This window comes from Emericellopsis cladophorae (genome assembly GCF_022114955.1).
Source record: "Emericellopsis cladophorae strain MUM 19.33 chromosome Unknown NODE_85_length_69342_cov_113_842460, whole genome shotgun sequence".
NCBI lineage: Eukaryota > Fungi > Ascomycota > Sordariomycetes > Hypocreales > Bionectriaceae > Emericellopsis > Emericellopsis cladophorae.
The window spans coordinates 1-17605 of NW_026251010.1; the positions used below are offsets into that span (position 1 = coordinate 1).

General features: G+C 52.6%; 4 protein-coding genes across 4 annotated transcripts; 1 reads left to right on the plus strand and 3 right to left on the minus strand.

Moving 5' to 3' along the window:
• Positions 1 to 1071: 1071 nt before the first annotated feature.
• Positions 1072 to 2370, minus strand: J7T54_005807 (uncharacterized protein; the record flags this gene model as incomplete). Its single annotated transcript, XM_051510177.1, has 1 exon — positions 1072 to 2370. The coding sequence occupies one exon, from the start codon at positions 2368 to 2370 to the stop codon at positions 1072 to 1074; it is 1299 nt and encodes a 432-aa protein (XP_051358876.1).
• Positions 2371 to 4889: 2519 nt separating this feature from the next.
• On the minus strand, positions 4890 to 11235 carry J7T54_005808 (uncharacterized protein; the record flags this gene model as incomplete). Its single annotated transcript, XM_051510178.1, has 9 exons — positions 4890 to 5197; positions 5248 to 5437; positions 5644 to 6046; positions 6558 to 7283; positions 7679 to 8365; positions 8418 to 8745; positions 8798 to 8908; positions 9490 to 10677; positions 10725 to 11235. The coding sequence occupies 9 exons, from the start codon at positions 11233 to 11235 to the stop codon at positions 4890 to 4892; spliced, it is 4452 nt and encodes a 1483-aa protein (XP_051358877.1).
• Positions 11236 to 13007: 1772 nt separating this feature from the next.
• On the plus strand, positions 13008 to 15125 carry J7T54_005809 (uncharacterized protein; the record flags this gene model as incomplete). The annotated part of the gene is made up of 1 exon (XM_051510180.1): positions 13008 to 15125. One exon carries the CDS (start codon positions 13008 to 13010, stop codon positions 15123 to 15125), a length of 2118 nt encoding a protein of 705 aa, XP_051358878.1.
• A 558-nt stretch (positions 15126 to 15683) lies between these two features.
• Positions 15684 to 16934, minus strand: J7T54_005810 (uncharacterized protein; the record flags this gene model as incomplete). The annotated part of the gene is made up of 1 exon (XM_051510181.1): positions 15684 to 16934. The coding sequence occupies one exon, from the start codon at positions 16932 to 16934 to the stop codon at positions 15684 to 15686; it is 1251 nt and encodes a 416-aa protein (XP_051358879.1).
• Between the last annotated feature and the right edge of the window lie 671 nt (positions 16935 to 17605).

Here is a 17605-nt window from a genome sequence, read left to right on the forward strand (position 1 = left end):
AGTAGCTGCACGATCGTCTTATGGCCTCCTAATGACGCCGCTTGTAAAGCGTTACCGAAGTGTCCGCCTTGTGCATTCATGTCGGCGCCCTTGTCGAGAAATAGCTGTATTATTGCCTTGTGGCCTCCTAATGACGCCGCTTATAAAGCGTTACCGAAGAGTCCGCCTTGTGCGTTAACGTCGGCGCCCTTGTCGAGAAGTAGCTGCACGATCGCCTCGTGGCCTCCTTCTGACGCCGCTTGTAAAGCGTTGCCGTAGCGTCCGCCTTGTGCGTTCACGTCGGCGCCCTTGTCGAGAAGCAGTACTGAAACCGCCGATTCTACCCCAAGAAGCGAAGCATAGTAGAGGGGTGACGGCACCTTTTTTGCCTTAATGTCGAAAGGATTATCGACATTCCAGATTCGAACCCATTTCTGAAATACGCCTTGCGTATTCTGAAACAGGCGCTGTGCCTGAGCTTCGACTTGATACAGGGCTCTTTCTGCATTGCGGTAGTGTTCGTGCCAGCTTTGTGCGGCGTATAGTGCAAGTGGATAATTTGTTGAATGCTCAAGTACCGAGACAGGTGGTTCCAACAAGTAGGTGAGACAGATAGAAGCTATTTCGGCGTGAGCTTCCGATCTTCTTACCCGAAAAGTTGCGACAGTATCGTTGATTCCTTCGAATTCTAGGTATTCCTGGACCGAAAAGTGTGCAATTCGTACGGTGGCATCGTTAGAACGGGAATCTAGGTCGAGCTTGATCAGTCTAGGGCAAATGCGACGAATTTCGTCCTCATCGGGCAGTCTGCCATCGAGGTTGAGTTTGGGATTGTCCCCTAGTTCTACTGCAATCCCTTCAATGAGTTCGGGCACCGTTAACGGCCTCTTGGCGCAACAAAGTAAGTTGAGGATCCGTCTTGCGTCCTCCACAGAGTGTGCGTCGATATTCAATAGCATTCGTTCGTACGTTTCACCCAGGGATCTAGGCAACGAGGTTAGCAACCTATCAAGTGAACGTTTGCTTCTAGGACAAGACTTCAGCGCCACGAACTGGCATTCCACCCAGCGAAACCTATGAATTTAGTAATAATCAAAAAAAAGTGAGGGCTTGGAAGCCGTACACGCCTTTGGCACGCTTCGTGAGCGCGGTCTCTATGTAGTCAAAGTGGTTTTCCCATGTTCGAAGCTGTCGGTTATCCCTAAGATGTTTTGAGATAAACGCTGCAATGTCACGGTCCACAGATTCGTTCTCTAGGGGGATATTCTCGTGCTCTTCGGTATCGAGTTCATCGCGAATGTCAGTCTCGTCGCGACTTGTGACGAGAATATGGAGTCCAGGCTCCATCCATGCCCGAAGATTAGTTAGAGCCTGGAGCACGCCCTCCCTGTGAGTATTTCGGGGACTTTCGTCTAACGCATCTATGAGGATGTATACGTCGTCAAACGCCCGCACGAGCTGACGCAAGCAGTCGAAAAGAGCTTGGTCAGGCGGCGTCGCGTTGCGATAACTCCCATGCAAGCGCGAGAGGTGGCCGTAGTTATCCTTGAGCTGGCATGACAGCTGCAAAACAAGTGCGCGGAGCATAGCGGAGGCATCCTTCTTTGAGCTGTCGTCGAAGGTGAAAAAGAAGAATGCGATTCCGATGCGTGGGTTTGACCTCTGATGCCGATAAGCGTACAGTATAGCTGTAGAACATAACACAGATTTGCCGCACCCGGCGAAACCATTGAGCCACAGGAAGGAGTGGCGGTTGGTGAGCCAAGCAGAGAAGGAGAGTCCTTTCACGAACCAGAGTCCAGTGCTAGGACACCCTTTGACGCGGGCTTTGTTGTAATCGCTGGTCACATCAGGCGCCTTCAGCCACTCTCGAATGTTCGACGAGACCTGGTCAGCCCGGACTAGTTCTAGCAATGCTTTGGTATCCTCGACGTCATCTTGAACGTGACTGATACCGTCCAATTCTAACAGCTGCAATACGATAGATAGCTGTGAGAAGATCTCATCGATATCTTCTTCAAGCTTTTGTAGCGTGCTCTGTCGGAAAGGGTACGCGACTCGGTGTGCAGCTGTCCGGGCGCCGGCCCGTATGCCGACCTTGGACTCTCCTTTGAACTTCTCGCTCTCGCCTTCCAACTCTCTAATACAGCATCCGCAGTATTGGATCGATCTTTCTATTCTCTGAAGCAAGTGTCGTTCGTCAGGACGGAACTTGCGGTTCGCTAGATGAGTGTTCAGAGCCTCGAGCACGCCCAGAAGATCCTCTAGCTTTTTAGTCGTGGCGTTGACTTCGTTTTCTCGAGACTTGTATGCGGAATAAAAGTCCAGGAGAGGCTTCACAACTTGGATGCCGAGGGAAATAAAGCCGACCGTAGCTGCCGCGACTTCCATGGTGGGCTTCTGACCGGATGAGCACGGGGCGGCCCGCGATCCGCTGTCAGCAGGTCAAATCTGGTTGATGGAGGGAGGTTTCGCTGGAAATTGTAGAATGACGAATGCCAATTTAGATATTGCAGGTCTGGATTCCAGATATGCCTGCACTGCAGAGCGAAAACAATCTTTGAGAGTAGCCTTGATTTGTAGTTTGCCTTGCTGTTCGCCTTAGTGTTTGCCTTGATTCCCAAACGCTCAGGGTGGGGAGGGGTAAGGCGCCAATTGTCAGCCCCGCTTTCCTGTGGCTCGGAGCCTTGGTGTCAGGCACAGCACAAAGTGAGCCGGGCGTCAGTCAAAGTGGTTGGACGCGCCGCGGATCGGGGGCGCGCGTAGTCTAGCTATGACTAAGCGTGCAGGGCCTAGGCGCGTGACAGGCAGCGCCCGACGCGCTGACTGGGTAGGACTGACCAATACTCCTGTGCGCGGGCTAGCTAGCACACAGAGTTCCTCAGAGATTAATACAGTCGCCGCGTGCCCCTACCTTTAAGCGTCCTAGCTGCGTACTCGCAGCGACGAAACAGCTATCGCAAACGATTGTGCATCTCTTCACTTTTCTCAGTGTTCCGTTTCTGACACTTGGGGCCATCAGGCATCGGTTACGCGGCGCTTACGGGTGCGTATGGAGCGGCCAATTATGATGTTACTATAAGTAATAACACAAGCCGACGTTGGTAATCGACGCCGAGAGGGAAGACATTGATATTTCTAGGCAGTATCGCAGGAATAGTGAAGCGAGCAAACCCACCGAGCGCACCACCTAGGATAGATCTAATATTAAGGCTGGCGCTTAGGTGTCGATAGATGAGAATAATAGAAATATAGAACAATCGAGCTAAGAGCAGTTTTGAACCCTAGCATGAAGATATGTGTTTCAGAGGAGTGGGATTAGGCTTTATAGGAGTGAGTATAGCAGCGAAACACAGGGGGCAGCTTACCAATTGTCTCGCTACCCGGCGCTCGTGTGGTCTACCCCTGTGCGCACTGTAGGGCTCCGCTGCGTCCAGAAATAGCCGTTCTTGTGATCCATTGTATTACGGGAAAGCGGACACTCGTTTTGGACCTCAGTGTACTGCATGTGCGAAACAATTCTCCTTCAATTGCAAGAATTAGCAACATCAAACTCATCACGTAGACAGCACTTATGAGTTGGGTAGCCGCAGCACAAGACACAGTCGGGGTCAATCGTACTTCCAGGGTAAGTCGATCAGATTGGTCACTGCGAAGCGGGCAGCTGGATAGGTCGATCGAGTATTCGGATGCAGAGCGTCCGCCACTGTATTACACTCCTGTCAGTTGCTCGCTCTGGGAGTCCTTGTGATTGAGAAGGACGCGATATCATTCGATAGCCATCCAAAAGAGTCTGGAACCGTGGATGGTCGATCTCTAGCGAGGCACTGGGTAACGCCCGGGCAGGCTCGGCACATATCGTGAGAATCAATCGTCTTGTTTAGCAAAGCAGCTCCACCGAAGGAGCTGCACAATTTCTCCTCAATGATTCTCGTTTTGCGCATATTGCCTATCGTCGTTCAAAAGAAGAGCTCTGTCGGTGGCATTGTTCGCGTCTGTTCTCCTTCGATCCTTGTTCTGCACTTTGTGAGCCCATATCATAGAACAGGCTGCGTTCCAGCCCCTAACAAAAACTGAAGTATCCTTTCAAGATTTGATTTTCTGTATATATATCTAGGACGAGCAGCAATTGGCGCAACGAACATGTCTGTACCAACACCCATGGGAACGCTGGCTGTTGTGACCAGAACGAAGAACACCATGTCCTCTGATGATACTTTAGACCTCGTCTTCGGTCTTCATTAATCCAGCTCATCATCCTCATCAAACAGTACCATACCCGTCATTTCGGTCGTTTCTTGCTGGAGAAGAACATATCGACGCCACCCGGTCTTACACTTCACACTTGAAACCACAAAGCCGCCGCAGCCATGTGCATGCACATTCTCTACACTCGCCTCTGCACCTGCATCCAAGGCGACAAGTGTTGCATGCAGGGTGGTAAGCGGTGGTTTCATGCCGGCGCCTCCCGTCACCAGTACCCTGGTAAGGATGGGCACCGCGTCGAGGCCATTGCTTGCGGCGAGTGGAAGCGTAAACGCGGACTCAAAGTGGCGGGCAGTGAAGCCTGTCAGTGGTTCACAACGAAGCGTCAGTTGGAGCTGGGAAGCTTAGGCGCCAAATGCAAGGAGTGCAACACCACGGCACCCTGCAAGAGTGCAAGTTGTTGGATGCTGTAGACTGAATATTGCTACATATGCGGATAATTAGTGAGACCTTTCAATTAATCAAATCCTCCTTGGAGAGGTGAACTTATACCCTTCTCGTTGGACTTCCCTTGACACAAGACCAGGTATTAAAGTAATTCCGTTGCACATTGAGGCTTAGTAGTCGTGTAGCCCCATCATAATCTAACAAGCTCGTCTGCCTATGTTCACTGCCATAAAACTAGACTCCTTGACGTTGTCCTATCAGACAACGCCGGCTTGCCTTTTGGCTTGAGCTACCATCAGATATGGCATTTGACTGATCGAGTCATCGCCCGTCTCCAGCCCAAGCTTCGCCAGACGGGCATTTTCCTCCTTTCTGCGCGTTTCCTGGCCCTGAACCCGCTCCGAGGCAAACATCTCCCTTTCGCCGATGATCTTCCAGTCTCTGAACTTTTCAGGCCCACCGACGTCCTGCATGGTCTTGAGCTCAACGAGACTGTACTCGGACGGGTCCTTGCGGTTGAATTGGAACGGTGCCGCCAGCGAGACGGGTGGATTTGTGATAACCTCTGTGCTGTGTCAGCTTTTGTGCTTGTTCATAACAAAGGGACGTACGAACGAGCAAGGCGTCTGCTGTTCTTGCTGGCGCTATGTAGCATCAGGGGATGCACGAGGACAACAACTTCTTCACGCACTTCCTCGGCAGCCCTGAGCAGGCGCTCCTTGTGATCCCACGCTGGTCTGATGTCGAGGAGAACGCCGGGGCGACGGTCATTTGCACCGAAGGGCCCAAGCTCATTGGAAAATTGCTGGTAATATCTGTGTGCGTCACGTCTCCGAAGCCATCATGGCTAACCATTCGCAGTATGACCACCTAGAAGGGCTAAATCCAAAGATGGGCCCCCGAGATGACCGGCTGGATATCGACCCGAACTTCTTCAACTCAATAGTATAGAATTCTCCTGGCGACACTTCTTCGAGATGACGGGCAAGAAGGGTGACAGTTACCATTCACATGCCAACTGGTCAGATCCTTGAGGTCGACCATCTTCCCTTCGTTCTCGGCACTACCTAGGTTCACAATCAATCCATCCGTCCACATCTCGCCACCCTTAGCAATCCTCCCCTCCCCTCCGCAGAGCTCGCAGATGGCGGCCCAGGCTGTCGGGGCAAGCTCGGCGGCCGGAGCTACGTTGAGCTTGGAAATGGTGTTCCACCCCATTGTCCAAGTGGACATGTCATCTGGGTCCATTCCCAGACGGGGCCACAGGTCTTTCATCCAGCGATCGCAGTTCTCGAGTGGGATGGCTCCCGGCAGGCGTAAAAAGCCACGAGTCATGAATGAGGACACTTGATCCGGGGTCAAGGTCTTGAATGATTGGTGCTTGAGAAGTTCGTCGATTGAAGACATGTTGAGTCTGTTGCGATTGTTAAGCTGTCGCAGCGCGCTTGCTGTCTCGGCGCTCGTGTAGGATCTGGATAAATGGCACAGGGCAATGTGCATCCTTTTATACAGATCCTTACTCGCAGCTATTCCGGATCAGTGGCGCCAGACCCCAGATTTGTTGCCATTGATTGACAAATCGACACGACTGCCAGTGGAGTCTTGAAGCTGATCGGGGAGCCTCCGCCGGAGGCGCTCAAGAGGTGGGTCGTGATCTGACCCCAGACTTCGACATGGCCCCGACGGAGGTTTGCATGCGGGGATCCTCATCGCATTGTTCGGGGCACTACGCCAATCGTACGCACGTCCCAGTACATCAGCCAAGCCTCGTGATGCACGGAGGGTACTGCTGTTACCACAAGCCTCGCATGGTCCGACGTCGGCCAATAAACCGAGGCTCTCCTGTATGCTCACCGAAGTCATGAGATCGAAAGCCATGGCTAGGCAGCGGCCCCTCATTGACACCTTGTCCAGTATTCTCCTACTTCAACAGCCACCCCAGCAGCAAAGCGAGCTCCCCAACGCCGCCGCCTTGATCACTCCACGTCTCGAGTCGCTCGCGCACCATGCACACGCACTCGCGCCACGTGGGAGGCACTGCAACATATGCGGCCGACTCGATCGCCATCTCCAACCCTCTGACCGCCGCCAACAGACACAGGGCCTGGTTGAAACGGACTCGGCATGCGATCCACGACCCGGCATGGCGGTAGAACGGCCTTTCGGTGTTGATTCGGTATATGCTAAGCCGCAGACCAGCTGACGCCTTTGCACCATACATCTTGGCTTGGGCATGGGTAAGGCGGGTCCCGCCATGCAGGCAAATGTAGAGAAACACCCGATACAGCAGCTCGCGAACCTCGACATAGCGTTCTCGCATGAGCTTGACTAGCTCCGGCTCGTCCGGCGCCGGCCACGAGTCGGGCGGCACGTTGAAGCGCAATGCGGGAGGGAGACACTCTAGCCATTTCTGGAGCTGCCCCTCGAGCTGGTGCATGATGTCGGCCACACGTGCGGCGGTGATAGAGTCTATGCTCGGGGAGAGCATGGTGGCTGCATGGCGCGCCCTGTTCAGTAGCCGTCGAAGGGATATTTCGGCAAGAAAGTAGTAGTGAGAAGATGGTGTGAAGTTGATGCCGTAGCCACTCCCCGGAGACTCGTTGTGGAGGAGGTGTTCAGAGCCGTTGGGGACGCCCTCGCTGAACGGCGAGCTAGAGAAAGGGATCGACGGTGATTCTTGTAGAGAGCATGGGGGTAGATCGGGTATTTCGTAACGCATTTCACTGCCTCTGTTAGCTGCTGATCGACCTTGACGCTGATGCTGCAGCACTCACTACTCGGATTTCAGGCAGGTCCAGTAACACCGTGCTTCAAGGCCTGTATATTCCATTAATAATGCACCCGTATTTGACATACTGGCAGGGCTGACGTACTCGCCTCTCGTTTTGGCTTCTGCACCCTTCCATGCGCACATTTCAGGTTGTATGTTTCCCACAATGTCGACGCGGTGCGGAACATCTTCCAGGCCTGGATAGGTTCAAAGTTGTACTGGAGCCAATTTCTGGACGATCAGCTGACGACCTAGATGGGATCGAAAGTAACCTACCCGTAAAGCAAATAACACAGTGCTCCGACGAGGGACTCGTCTTGCGACGCGGCTGACAAGCGCCTCTGCGCCATGCCGAGATAGATGGACGATTCCCGCATTCGATGCTCCGGCACAGCAGCCGTGTAACCCTCTGTTGCGCTGTTCGAAATCAGCAACCGCCGCTCATCATCTGGATAGTGGCCCCAAATAGCGGCCAAAGCAAATACGATGAGGACGAGGCAGGACGACGAAGTCCATGCGAAGCCATGCTCAATCACCTCAGCAATGTAGGCATCCAGGTCTTCGACGTCCACGAGCGGACATTTGGGTTCCACCTGAGAGAAGAAGATGTCGCGAAGTTCGTATATGCGCGCAACTGACGGGCTCGCTGTTTCCAGTGCCCAGTGATTAGGCTTGGCGACGAATGCTGATGGCGGCAATGTTTGCGCCGGTCTTTCTCTTGGGAATACGATCCAGTCCAGAATCTTGTCAGATCCCGTGATAGGTGTCCAGGGAACGTCTTTCCGGGACATGTTCTCCGGGTCATCGTCGTTCATGGCTGGTGGGTGGTGTGATGATTGGGGTGATTGTTGATGCTGATGCTGCTGGAGGTGAATGTTGCGTGCCGTGCTCTGGGCGACCTCGGAGAGTAACTGGCTTTGATTCTCCAAAGCACTCAGGATCTTCTTGCCCCATGTCTCGAACCTGACGTACGTTTAGCGTCCTCGGGGTCGTCCTGTCTTGGTGGGCTACGTACATGGATGTCGGGTCTCGGTCTGGATACACGCAATTGCGGCCACGCTTGAGACACTTTGCGCACACGGGCCTTGCAGCATCGCAACGCGTCTTGCTCACCCGGCACGCATCACAAGCTGCCATGGTTCGCGTGTGGATGGGTGGCGGCGGCGCTGACAGTTCGTTCCGTGCCGTCGTCGCATTTGTCGCGTCCTCACTCACCTTGCGCTTCTTGGTGTTGCTCGCCTCGGGGGGAGTGGGCTGCTGCTGCTGGGGAACTGCACCCGTTCGCGGCTGGACGCTGGCGGGACCGCCATTGTTGACCATATTGCCGTTGCTGTGGTCTGCGCCTATGTTGCTGGCGAATGTCAGCGACACGTGAGAGTCGGGTCACCAACTCACCATTCGTCTCACGGTGCCAGCCTCGTGGAAGGCGCATAATCGGGGTCTCCTCCCCCAGGATATGCAGCTGTCGAGGTCTCGGATGATCTGTCAGAGATGCCAAGCTCGCGTCTGCGGGGGTTAGGCCAAGTCCCCGACTTTCTGGCGCCAGTTCTTCGTGCTGGTGGCCCTTTTCATCTTCCGCGACGAAAGAGGAAGCCCTTCAGTTAGGCTTACATGCATAATGCTGCCTCCAGTTCAAGGGAGAGGATTGGAGATGGGTTTCGCCGGTCTGATAAAACGATTCAAGATACTTGGACAACAGCAAGTTGCGACTTGTCGATTTTTTTCGTGAAACAGACCTTTTGGCTACCCTAGAAACCCCAACGAGTGTACTTGGCCGAGACTCTCAACGCGACTGGTCCTGATGATGTCAAATATAGTTGAAGCAGAATGCACAGGTCTTATAAATGAAGGAAAACGCTCGATCTAGGCGCTTTTTTAGATGGTTGATTTGCCTGCTTGTTGCCTTGCCTTGCAAACTACCCGTAGGTGGGTGGTTTTGTCAACAGCTTTGTGTGCAACGCTGCCTGCGTAATTACTTTGGTGTTCATTGGAATAACATGAACATAATTGATCACCGTTTCATTTTGAATAAATAACTACATGTACTTCATTATCCCCTTGTCATTAATGACTGTTTCCACATTTACCACTCATATTGTGCATTCCCTTGCGCGGTGCCCCATTATCCTCCGTCATGCTAGTGCATTTGCTGACATTGATGCCGTTAGCGTGCTTGACCTTGTCATCCGTCGCCATGCCATTGTGCGTTCCGTTGAACTTCATGTTCTTGATGCCGTCGTACCCCTGAATGCCCGTCGCCTTCTCCAGTCGCTTGGCAATGTCATCGTCAACTTCGCGGAAGATGGCGATCTGGCGCTTGAGAATCTCCTTGTCCGGGCACGACGCCATCTTGCCCGACACGTTGTTGATGAAGCGCTCTCTTGCCGGCTTATCAAACACATTTTGCCATAGCGCGCGAGGGGCGTTAAAGTCCTCGGGCCGGATCTGGCTGAGGAACGTCACAGCCTCGCCCGTAAAGTGTCCATGCGTCTTGTCCAAGTCCACGGCCCGGGGCTCGAACTGGACTGGATCGATGGAAGACAGGTAGTTCGGCCTGGCTCCCTGGTTGAAGAAGGCCATAGAACCATCCCTCTGAAAATTTGCGTGCATATAGGAAGTTCGCGGCGCGTTCACGGGAAGCTGCTGATAATTGACGCCGATGCGGTGGCGATGGGTATCAGGGTACGAGAACAGTCTCGACTGCAGCACCGGGTCGGCTGAGGGCTCGATGCCAGGGACCATGTGAGCAGGATTGAATGCGACTTGCTCAACCTCGGCAAAGTAATTGACCGCGTTCTCATTAAGTGTCAATTCGCCGATCTTGCGACGAGGGAACTGTCCTTGAGGCCAAATGTGCGTCAGGTCAAAGACGTTTATCTTTTGCGTCTCCCACAACTCCTCCGCTTGCTTGGGGGTCATGGTCTGCACTTCCAGTGTCCACTTGGGGTAGTCGCCCTTTTGAATTGCCTCGTAGAGATCCTTTTGCGAGTAGTCGGGGGAGTAGTTGGCGGACTCCTCTTGGGTAACGAAGTCGATGCCCTGCATCGATTTCATGTGGAACTGACAGTAGACCCAATCGCCATCCTTGTTGACGAGCTTCATCGTATGACCGGAATACCCGTTCATGAAGCGATATCCCTTTGGGATACCGCGATCGCCGAAGAGGACCATGACCTGATGGATAGACTCGGGATTCTGCGACAAGTACTCCCAGAAATGTGTCGAGTCGTCAGCATGGGTGAGGTGAGTGGCTGGGTCGCGCTTTTGGGTGTGGACTACCACGTTAGTGACAAGCGATATTTCGGGAATCATTGGGACTCACTGAAGAAGGGGAATTTGGCAGGGTCTCTCAGGAAGAAAACAGGTGTGTTGTTGGCCACCATATCCCAGTTGCCCTCGTTGGTCCTGAACTTGACAGAAAACCCTCTTGGGTCTCGCGCCAAATCATGCGAACCACTCTCGCCACCGACAGTCGAGAATCTGATGGTGATGGAGCATTTGTTGCCCTTTTCCTGGAATAAGTCGGCCAGACACAGGTCAGGGCATGGGTCCGTCACGACGAACTCGCCATGCGCACCGCTGCCTTTGGCATGGACAACGCGCTCGGGAATACGCTCACGGTCAAAGTGCGAGAGGAGATCAACGAGGTGGAAATCCTGTAGCAGGAGGGGCCCGTTGCCCAGACGCTGAGCTTCGTATGGATGGGGCACGGGGACGCCGTTGGAGGTAGTGTAGACGCACTCTTTGGATGAGGCCTTTCGGTCGGCTTCGTAGGTGCGGAACCTCTCAGCCACGTGGGCCGTGAAAGAAGTCTCAACTGCTGCGGGCGCCATGGTGAGGCTGTGAGAGATAGATTGATGGAAAGTACCAAGGCGAGACTTGTAAGCATATGAGAATGAGGTAAATGCGGCCGTATATAATCACCCGACTAATGTGGAACGTCTATGACACAGTAAGAATCGACTGGGAATTAGTTAAATACGTAGATGTTGTGCGCAGGACGCGCGGGTGTATGATCTCGATCAATGATTCTGACGTAGACGAAGCTATCCATGACGCGGACGTTTCTAGTGTGAGACATTGGGCTTAGCGCGTCCACTATTCAATGACCCTAGGTCATCGTTTCTTCAAAACACGTCCTCGGGCGTAATCAATCCGCATATCAAAAACCCGGGAGGCTGCCGACGTTAGACTTGACGTTTTGGGATTGGCGGCGCTCGGCTTCTACTATTTGGTTCGTGTCTCCATGGGTTCACGCTGTCTAGTTGGTTCCACAAAATTGTTCAGCTTTTTACCTGTGCCTACACTCTGATATACATTTGAAATAAAGAGACAGCAAAAATAATTCACTATTCGATAGTGTGGAAAGGTTCTGGACTTGCTGGCATGAAAAGCTGATTGGGAATCTTGTAAAAGTAAATGTAGGTGCTGGCCTACACCTATCGTGTTTAGACCCAGCCTAGGGGCGTGCCAGAGGACACTATATTTACTTAGGACAGCTATTCATCAGTGAAATAGTATTGCACTCGATGATAAAATAATACCAAACCATGGGTGCAGTGACAGAATTGAGATAGAAGGGCGGTCAGCCCTATTCAATGGGCTTACTTTTGAGCAGGACTATCCACAGTGTAACCATAGGCCCAGGAGGCTCTCAGCACTGCTAGAAGTAAGCAGAGACGGCTTTTAGGGAATGGAATAGGCGTAAATTGAAACTCAAAGCCAGGTGATGTAGTCTATATAATTGAGCCACCTGTAAATTAGATGGAAGACTTTGTGTAGCACGTGGCCCACAAGATCAGGGGCTTCAAGGGCATTCTCCCCTCCGAAATTGCTATTGTTCTGCTCACATCAATAACTTTGAATATTGTTCAGATCACACATCTAAAGAGACGAGAGATTTGAGGCCCCAGCCTCTCACCCTCACTATGGCCCTGGCCCAGGCTTAGTGTCATTACGTACCATGGCATCTGATCAACAGTGCTCACATGGGCACGAGAACCCTCATCTTCACTGATATGAGCACTCAAGAGGGGAGGAGCACTAAAGCGTAAAGGTTTTTGGGGGTTCAGCTGTGCAGCTCGCACAACTTTCAGCCTTAGTGCGGGAAGTCCAGTCGCTGTACGCAGCGCTCACCACGCCTAGTTGGGACGATCGCAAGGTGAGGGATAGAATTGAATGGGTTTTTTTGAATTGAAAGCAAGATCAGAACGGCTTCACTTTTGAGATAGGCTGCTTGAGTGAATTGTGGCTATCTCTCCCACCTTTCCTTCTTCTTCCCCCATCGTTTCTCTTTCCTTCTTCAAGCCACTTCATGAAAAATTACACTGCCCACATCACCTATCACGTACTCATTTCTCTACAAACCGAGTATTTCATCACCTCGGCTCGAATTCGGGCTCGAAGGTGCCTTCATTCTTTTCGTTGCCAATCAGTCACACCACGCGCGCTTGCTGGTCAAGCAGTCTTGGTTGTGAGCAAGCATCTGCAACAAACACAAACTCACTCCACAACACCCGTTGCTGCCTCAGTGTAAGCAGATCGCAAACCCCATCTTACAAAATCCACTCAAGCAACCTTGACTGAGCCTTCCACCCTGTCAATCATGTCTTCACCAGGCTTCGCCGCCTTGGTCGAGCCAGCTGAACCAAAGGATTGGATGTGTAGGCCAAGTAACTCCTCATTCTGGCTTGGCAAGAGCAAAAAGGTCCAGCAGTGGATGCAAACCCACTGGGATGTTCTCACCGATAAAGAAAAGATTGTTTGCCGCGAAAGCTTCCTCAAGCTGCAGAGCAAGGGCGAAACCAACAACACCCCATCGTCCTCCAACCTCGGCAGGTGGTTGAAAGAACAAACCGCCCCAATAGCGCTGAGCATCGCTTGCTGTGTCTGGGATGTCGAGAAGCTGGAGAACTTTGCTCCTTGCAAAGAGCTGATGGAACGTCACAGGAACATACGATTCGCGAACGACGGCTGGCTCAAGGCCCGCGGCAGGAAGACGGCACAGCCAAGAAACGGCGTCACCGCATCGCAAAGTGAAAACCTAGGAAGCGACGGAATCATGGAAGTCTCGCCACCAGCGTCTGCCGCACAGAAGACTCCCGTTCCCTTGCATCAGACCCCCACGCAAAAGGACACTAAGCATGTTCGATTCAACCCCATACAAAACCCCAGGTCGCCCATAAATTGGGCATATGCGGGAGAGATCATTGATGCTGCCCCATACAGGAAGCGAGCCGAAACTCCTGTTCCCCTTCCTGTGTCTGGCTCTCAGAAGCAAACGGCGAACCCAAACAATAGCAATGGCAGCTCTCAGGCCAAGAAGATGTCAAACACTGTCGAACGGAAGCTCAACTTTGCTCAATCTGTCACCAAGACCGCACCAAGTCTTTCGCAGCGATCTAAGTTTCAGACGCCACTGCGTTCATCCCCAAAACGCCCACTTGAGCTGGGCAATACCGACCATCGCCAGGCGAACCTAAAGAAGTTGAGGGAGAGTCCTCGCCACGAGGTCGATTACCAGGAGATCTCGTCGGCCTCGGAGAGCTCTGATTCTGACTTGGAAGAGATCACTGAAGCCGAGATGAAGACGCCCGAGAGGAAGGAAGAAGTGAAGGTTGAAGTCGATTCAGACGCTGCTCAGGAGGGCCAGGTTGAAATCTTGCAAGTCTCTCCCGAGCCTCAGAAGAGCATTGCGACAGAGCCCACTCCCCAGCGACGTTCTGCCAAGGACATCTGCCAGGAGCACAAGAAGATCGCCCGCCGCTTCCTGCTCGGCGAGATTGATCAAAAGGTTCGCAAGTTGCTTCAGACGCGATCTGGAAGACGCCTCGCCACTCTCCTCCGCGCTCGACGCAAGCTGGCCAAGGATCTGAAGAGGTCTCGCCGCGGTCGAGAGGTTTCGAATGCACTGTCACCCCGCAGCTGCACTGTCATGAACATGGATGACACAGAGAATGACGAGCCGCATCACAATGTGACCGTGCTGATCCCAAAGGAAACAAATCTTGAGGCACCTGGACCGTTGTTCTTGCCTGAGCTAGCTGGCACCGAGATGATCGATGCTGTCAGCGAAGAATCATCTGCTGACGAATCCGAAGAGGAAGTCCGCTTCAACGAGCAAGCCGACATGGAACAGGATGGCAGCTCTGAGGCTGAGGATGACGATCTGCCATCGCTCGACGAGCTTATCGAAGCTGCCCATGTCAATGCCGGTGGTGGCGACCTCGAGAAACAGCAGCTCCGAAGCCTGAGCTTGTCTGAGCCGTACCTCCATGAGTCGTACTCGGCGCCCGACTGGTCCCCAACGTTGCATCGAGGCAAGGCCAACCGCGCAGCGACACCAAAACCGACCAACAACAGTCCAGCCGACATCGAATTCCACTCGTCCTTTCCGAAATATTACACGACTGACGAAAGTGGCGACGACTTCAGGTTGTATCCCAACGACCCAGAGCCCCCGGTTAAGGTCAGGAAGGAGAAGAAGCAAAAGAAGAAGAAGAGCAAGCATAATAAGGCTGACGACATGGCGGAGGCTTGTCTGTCCCAGGCCGTCACTGAGCCTGCTGCATCTACACCGAACACAATGGAGGCTGGTGCACACATCAAGAGCCCAGCACGTGGCTCCCTTCATCCTAGCCCCGCGAGTACCAAAGCTGAGAGGAAGGCGGAGAGGCAGCGACGCAAGGCTGCCAAGCTGGCCGCTGCCACGGATGGCGTCTGATGCTGACGGAAAAATTACCGCATCTCCTTTCATTGGATCACGAAAATTTTCTGGCTTTTGTTTATGGAAATTTCCTTGGCTCGTTCTTGCACATCTGCCTTTGTATCTTCAGTGTGCTTTCAGGAGAGGTAGAAGTGTACGCACCGATACGTACCAGCAGACGAGTTGACTGCATTGCTTTGTCTACGAAGAACCCTGCATGTCTTCAATTTGCTATCAGAAAGATGACGAGATGTACGCACCGATGCATGCCGGCAGATGACTTGATTGCATTCCATTGTCTATGAAGAACTTTGCATGTCTGTCTATCTTGACAACGAGAGAGGTGGAAAATGGAACGTTGAAAGAAAACGGGATGCGACCCTCAACATGGGTGTCGAGGATATGAAAATGATTTCATGTATTTCGTGGCTTAGGACGGATACTGGTTTGCACCGGCCTGTTTTAGTCAATCTTCATAGAGAGTCACATGAACCTAGCAAGAAATGAATCGCGACAATACCAGCAACCTACCTCTATGGGACCGTAACAAAATGACATACTGAAAAACTGCAAACGTTAATGATCGCCGCGCTTGTGTGCCTTCCAAGCCTCGATGCGCTCGCCTAAGCCAAGCTCACCAAGAACATGCGTCCATGACTGCCCGATGGCAGAACATCCATTCAGAACACTAACAAGACGGCCAAGGCGTTGAGAGTAGACCGTGTCAGTCATCTTACCGAAATGCATGATTGTCTCGACGAGTTCAATCCACAGCTTGAAGTGGTCCTTGTCAGCCTTCATGGGCGGGTAGCGAAACTCGATCGAAGACGGGGTCTTGTATGGAATATCATCACGAAGAGGGTTGCGCAGAATCACTCTCTTGTGTGGCAGACGGAGGCAAATGGCAGCACCGCCGCGCATGTTGCCGCCTTTGATGAGGATGCCGCGAGCAAGCTCGTACATGTTGTTCGTGTTCCAGATACTCTTGATCAAGTTCTTGAGTTGAAGGTGGCCAATGTTCTTGTTCCATCCCTTCTTTCGCATCTCAAGCACAACTTGCGGCAAATGGGCTCGCATCTCGTCCGTCACGGGAATTGAAGATGATGAAGCAGCCTGCGCACCCTCGAACAAGGCTGCACGGTGCGCCTCAGAGCTCAGATTGGACTCTGTGGAAATTGTGTCGATGAACAGCGAATCAAGACGATCCGCTGGCAAAATCTGCCTAATAAAGCAGCCTTCGACCAAGGCAACCACGGTGACAATTTTCTTGGCCTCTAAATGGGAAAGACCGTCTGTAAAACCAGCATGAATGTGCATGCCACAGCTGTCGTTGATGACATGGTCCCTGGTGTTGATCACATCAAAGACGGGCAGAATCTTGGCCATGGTCTGAGAAGTGAAGACAGCACTCGCAATTTCTAAGCCCTGCCAGTCTTTGCCAAACAAGTCGCGGGCTCCGAGGATCTCTTCATCCACAGTGTTGAAATCAGCCTCTAACATGGATGCATTCTGCGGGTCGATGTTAGTACCTTGTGGGAGGTAGAGGCCGACCTGGCGACTGCCTTGCTGTGAAGACTTACCTTTGTTGTTGTGCTGGCAGACGCAGCAGTGCTCAGCTTTGTGGCCCGAATGGCGGCAAATGGTGACCGTAGGAAGCCCAGCGTTGGCCAAATCTTGGCTCAGCGCATGACGAGCATGTGTCCTGTTCCACAGAACCTTCTCCTCTGGGATCTTCCAGATGTCCTCCGTGGACCAAGGCATGGTCGCAAGGAACTCGAGCTCAACTCCGAGTGTCACTTGACCATCATGCTCCTGAGCTGATGCCATCTTGATCGGAGTCTGCCAGGAAACGATGCAACTAGTGTGGGCTGCTGAGAAGAGTCTTGGCTCGAGGATGAATAATCAGATGAGATGGATAATGAGAAAAGATGGATTTAGAACCGGCGTCGCATTGTAGATATAACATTCTGCGCGAGCTGGCTGTTCTCAGCTTGCAATGTCGGTTGTTGTTCGTCGCAGAGTGAATCAAATCAACGGCAAACTGACATGTTCTTGGCGGTGTTTTCTTGGCGGTGTTTTCTTGGCGGTGTTTTCTTGGCGGTGTTTCCCAACCATTCAGATATCTTGAACAACGTACAACAAGCCACGATCGAAAGCGTTTTGGCCTGATTCGCGATGAGAACAGTGAACGCGCTGCTCGTCCACCACATAGCGGGAGAAGGGGTCCAAACACGAGGACAAGACGTTTGTATGGCACGCTAAGAGGCTTGATCATCAGACCTTGTGGCAGCCACCATGCGTATCCGTACACCGCTGAACACTTCTAAAATGATCGGCCTGCCCAAGTACTCAAGGCAGCGCGTCGAACCAGGTGAACTGGTGGCATTGCCGACCTCATGTCGGCTGTTGATGACACGTAAGATTGGATCTCGATGCTTGTCAATGGCCGTTGAGAACAAAGGTCAACCTTGAGTCGGTCTGGACTCTAGCCGATGGGG